Source organism: Quercus suber, unplaced genomic scaffold (genome assembly GCF_002906115.3).
Source record: "Quercus suber isolate HL8 unplaced genomic scaffold, Cork oak 2.0 scaffold_208, whole genome shotgun sequence".
NCBI classification, from domain to species: Eukaryota; Viridiplantae; Streptophyta; class Magnoliopsida; order Fagales; family Fagaceae; genus Quercus; species Quercus suber.
In genome coordinates, this window is record NW_027069666.1 from 1,071,661 (window position 1) to 1,077,168 (window position 5,508).

The 5,508-nt window shown below is 35.8% G+C and overlaps 1 protein-coding gene across 1 annotated transcript; it reads right to left on the reverse strand.

The window, feature by feature from the left end:
- Positions 1-2,431: 2,431 nt before the first annotated feature.
- On the reverse strand, positions 2,432-5,168 carry LOC112031593 (arogenate dehydratase 1). Its single transcript, XM_024064284.2, is given in 7 exon segments — positions 2,432-2,763; positions 2,853-2,933; positions 3,051-3,251; positions 3,575-3,667; positions 3,788-3,855; positions 4,460-4,669; positions 4,672-5,168. Coding segments are annotated over 7 exon segments (945 nt in total). The 5' UTR covers positions 4,745-5,168; the 3' UTR covers positions 2,432-2,544.
- Between the last annotated feature and the right edge of the window lie 340 nt (positions 5,169-5,508).

A 5,508-nucleotide genomic window follows, 5' to 3' on the forward strand; every position in this document is an offset into this window, starting at 1 on the left:
TTTTTAAAGGAAAAAATTTAAGAATTTAATACTTAATTACAAATTTTTTACAGTCAAATCTATTTAATTTTTTTGTTTGTTGATGAAAACCTATTTAATTTTTTATTTATTAAGGCTTTAAATAGTTTTTTTTTTAAAATTTTTATCTTTAATAAAAAAATGTCAAATGGTTAATTCAAATTTGATAGACTACTAGAAAAATATATATTTAGTAAACTAAGTTTAGCACAATTACTTTAGATATCTTAGTGGTTGAGGGAGTTCTCTTGAGAAATTCCTCTATGATATCTCAAGATCAATCCTTCATACACTTTCTATATATTTTTGTTATGAATTATGAGTTATTAGGTTGGGCTAATGGGTTAGGCCAACGGGCTGGACTACTGGGCTAGCCCNTTTTTAATACTTAATACTTAAATTTTTTACAGTCAAATCTATTTAATTTTTTGTTTTGTTGATGAAAACCTATTTAATTTTTTATTTATTAAGGCTTTAAATAGTTTTTTTTTTAAAATTTTTATCTTTAATAAAAAAATGTCAAATGGTTAATTCAAATTTGATAGACTACTAGAAAAATATATATTTAGTAAACTAAGTTTAGCACAATTACTTTAGATATCTTAGTGGTTGAGGGAGTTCTCTTGAGAAATTCCTCTATGATATCTCAAGATCAATCCTTCATACACTTTCTATATATTTTTGTTATGAATTATGAGTTATTAGGTTGGGCTAATGGGTTAGGCCAACGGGCTGGACTACTGGGCTAGCCCACCGAGTACCCATGGGCATAAAAACTAGCCCATGGCCTGACCCACTGGGCTAGTGGGCTACCCATGGGCCTCAATAACAACGGGATGGGCCGCCCATTAGCCCGGTGGGCCATCGGGTTTCTGGCTCGGGCTGTGGGCCATGGGCTATTTGATGATCCTTAAACTAAACTGATGATAAACATAGTATTCTCACAAGATATGCTTGCTATGTTTGGTTCCTAAGAAAACTGATCTCAAAAAAGATAACATTTAAACTTTTACAATTTCTGCCCCAGTTATATGTCACTTATAACCAAAAAAATTAAAAAAAGAAATTCTTCTGTTATGCCATACTCCCCTATACAATGCAGACATCACCAAAAGGACTGCAACAAGAAAGAGAATATGGTATATGCAATTTGAGCGTTCAGTCATTCAATAAAGGAGATATGAGGACTAGCATAGGTGGTCATACTGCTACCCCTGCAGTAACATTTCTTGCACCACCACCAACACAAGCAGCAGCATCACCAGCATCACTTGTGCCAACTATGTAAATTGATTCGTGGCTTCCTGCACTACAGCACTCACCTATAAAACTGTCATCCACTTTCTTTCACTGTTATTAATGCCCATTTTTCCGGAGGCCCACACAAAGCAAAGCCCAATTATTTATGGACCCCTTTTTTTCCTTTTGTTTTCTTAATTTTCGCATGCCCAAGCCCATGTAATCTTTAATGGGGAATTTTGAAGAAGTGTGGCATGAAGGGCAAAAAATTAGGGTCTATTTGACCTTACCCTTGGGCCCAAGAGATGGATTTTGTCAAGTGGGCTTGAAACATTTGCAAAATCCATGAGCCCATAAGCAAGCCCGTGTGCAGGCCACAAACGTAGAAAGGAAAACTTGAATAATCTGCTGTATGTGCACAAAATTTCAGACTAATTACCCCAAGCCATGAAAAACATGTTGACCTCATTTTATGTTAACTGACTAGGTTTCTCAAATTTAGCATGCTCTTAAGGGGTTGTTTCCACCAAAAAGGGACAAAAAAGTTGGTTTAGTTAACCAGATTGTCTGCACTGGTAGCAAACCAGATTGTGATAATATCCAAAAAGCCCACAGCTCAAGGATAACATTCTTCCAAAAACCCAGCAACCAAAAGCTTTGATCACCATCCAAAGATGGATATTAGACATGCCCCTGATATATTATAAAGCCTTGATAGTGGACTCACGATGCATTGCTAGTGGAATCATGATGCATTGCCAGCCTCTATTGTTTAAATATTGGAGTGAGTAGCGGGTTCAACTCCCTCTTTTGAACCCAGTATGATAGGTGCGAAAGTCCATTAGCTTGCCATCTCAAATCATCCCCAATAACTGTAAATCATTTATTGGTTTCTTAAGTGCAATAATAAAGGATAGAGAAAAGTTGTGATCTCAAGGCTTCAGATAAGGGCCATAGAGTGGTGTGGGGGTAGGTTCAATTGAGGCTTAACTTAATTGGTTTTGTTCTATAAGTTACCAACCAAGAAGCACCGGTACGGATATGGTATGATATGGGGATACAGCGATACGGCATTTCCTGAAAAACTAGGATACAATCTGGTGGGGATATATTTTTAATTGTTAAATATATTTTTAATTGTATTTTTATATATTGTTAAGCATATATCAATTTATGAGCAATAATGGATAATAAAGTGAATCCATGGCCTTTATCAAAGGTATTTGATACAAATATGCATTGGATACAGATACATGAGGAAAAAGTGGAATATCCGTGCTTCCTATGTTACCAATGAATAATAAAAAATGGGTAGGACCTCCAACTTATCCTTTTCTTGACAAAACAAGTGTAGGGTAAGAGAAAACATAAATTTGGGACACAAAACAAATAACAAAGGAGGAAAACTACCTGGATTCTTTCTGCCAGTATGTTAAGCCCATAAATTTCTGCAGCTCGAGCACTTGCAACAACACCAGCATCCCTCAAGCCATTTGAGGATACATACTAAACCAAAATTGAGTTAAATTAAAATCATTCTATGGAATGATTCAAAAGAGATCATTATAGGTACAAAAGAGACGTCTATCAATCACCTGAGCAGCCCCAGCTGCATCATCAACATTTTCCCTGGAAACACCTAACTTACTCAGGAGAATATCACTCAAGGAAAGTGCCTGTAAACAAGAACTACTCAAATTTTAAACGAGGAAAGGACAAACATTTGGACCATGCAGATTGGTTAACATCAATATAACCAGTTTCAATATGGAGAGAGGAAATAAAATCTTGACCTGTGGATGGCTTAGAACATGTTTCAAGTGCTCTGCTCTGACACCTGGCAGAGCTAGAAGGCAGAGATTACAATCCAACTGCACCTCACCTACTATCTGAAGCCTATGACGAAGGAGTAAATCGTAATTACGATGGATACTTCCACCTGAAGAATTCTCAATTGGAAGAACTGCTTTATCAGCTAGCCATAGTTCAACAGCCTGCAAATAAAATATAAAAATGAATGAAGCAATGATTAAGAGGCCGGGCCATGGTACGATGGCAAGTGCCTTTCACCAAAAGCGACATGTTGCGGCTTCAGTACAACTTAATGAAGCAAGAATTAGTATCAGCTCATTTTAGAAGGTGTTTGGCTATCCATGTTCACCAAAATTTCGCTAATGATTCCATCTCTTGGGATTGAGTCATAACAAAGGTGTCGAATCCAAATGTTCAAAAGTTGTATAAGAAAATATAGAGAATTAAGTTTCTGCTTGATGTCCTAATTTCAGCCTAGAAATTATTACAATATATCACACTAAACCTTAAATGCATCTTCAAAATCATTACAAGGAACTGTTTCACATTTAGGGTAGGCTTTCAGCGCAGCATCCTCGCTGTACGACCCTGGTAAACCCTGCACCATAAATTCAACCAGATAAGGAACAAGAGGACACTAAGTCTTTAGCACCTAGCAATTCATTTTGATCTTATTCTTGGGATTTACAGACTAGCTTCTGCTAAATATATCCCTTACCTTGAATGATATTCGCACCTTTGAACCACCATCAGGAATAGCAGAAAGATCAGATACGGATAATGGTCCTGCGATTGTGACCAAAAATGAAGTTGAGTCAAACTAAACTTGTCAAAGATGGGAGGCAAATGTCTGAGATTGAACATGAATTCAATAAATTCTAGTCCTACCATTTACATCCACCAAAAAAAAAAAAAAAAAAAAAATTGAACTAATCCTCCTATGGTATATATTTCTAAAAGTTAATCACCATCTTTCATTTCCTGGATGGTTCACCATCTTAAATTTGCTCACGTTAAATATAATTTTGACAATTAACCAGCATGAATTCCCTCAATGCTCAATTGCATCAACTATCAAGTCTAGAAACTATTTTGCCAACATGAATTGCAAGTTAAAATTCCAGTTTTACATAACCACATAAGAAGTACATTGAAAGGATAGTGAATCCGATTGTCCCACAAGTTGCCAATAAAATTAATCCTCACTTCATCACTATATGGTATATTCAAAGATTCTTAATTGCTGTCTTTAAAAATAAAATAAAACTACAATGAAATAATCATCTTGAAACAAGCTCTAATCTGTATCCAATCCTAATACATATATAAATTCAAAACTTTAAAAACTCCATAAATTTGATAAATTGCCATTAAAGAAACAAAACCCCACTTGGAAGAGAGTTCAAATCCTTTTGCAATCTCCTTGAAACATCGTTCCCCGTCTGATCAACTATTTGTTGCAACTTGGTGCCCCGGTTGGACGTGTTCTTGTTTTCCACAGACCGTATTGCCCGGCAAGCTGACAGACCCGGAAACCCACCAAAACGCATCCATTTGCATACTTTCTCCGACTCATTTATCCAATTCAATGGAAACCCAGAGGCTTGGTCCCCAAGTCTTTCCAACCATACTGAGAATTTGTAACCCCCAGCACAACTACAGTCTTCAAAGCCATGAAAAAGCTTCAAAGCCAGTATGTTTCCTCACAATGTTTGCTACATATAAGAACCATCAGAAAATGGATTTGAAAAAACACAAAGGAATACGTTGCGTTTGTTGTTGAAACCAAGAAAACTACAAGACTAAGCCTTGTGTTTTAAGTAAGCGTGGGAAGTGTTGGTTGAAGACTTTCGTCGAGCAGGTGGAGGGCGATCCGCCCTGAAAAATTAGGTGAAAAAACGTGCAACAGCTACACGCTTCCGTGAATGAGACTTGTTCCGAACAATTTGTTCGTGTGCTGATGTGAGCTCTGTGAAGCCAGACGCACGTTGACCACAAATTGAGAGTGAAAAAACGATTCAAACGACCATAAATAAATCAAAATTTTTATATTTATAGATCCTTCTGAACCTGCGACCTCGAACATTTTTTTTTTTTGAGAATAAACGGTAGACTGCGACCTCGAACATTGAACTCGCATTTTGTGGGGGACCATGTCAAGGAATTGTGGTAGGACCACCATACATTACACGTAGTGTATATTTAATTCTTTAAAAAATATGCTATTATTGGACGGAGTATGATATTGATTTTTTTTTTAAAATTTTATTATAAATAATTTATAATTATTTTTTATTACTAGTTGCTAATTCGTGCAATGTATAAAAATAGTTACTGAATGAGTTTTAGGGAAAAAAATGCATTATTTTTGAGTTGGAGTAGCAAGCAAAAATGCATGTAATTAAAAAAAAAAAAATGATATTGAAAGAAATAGCACAA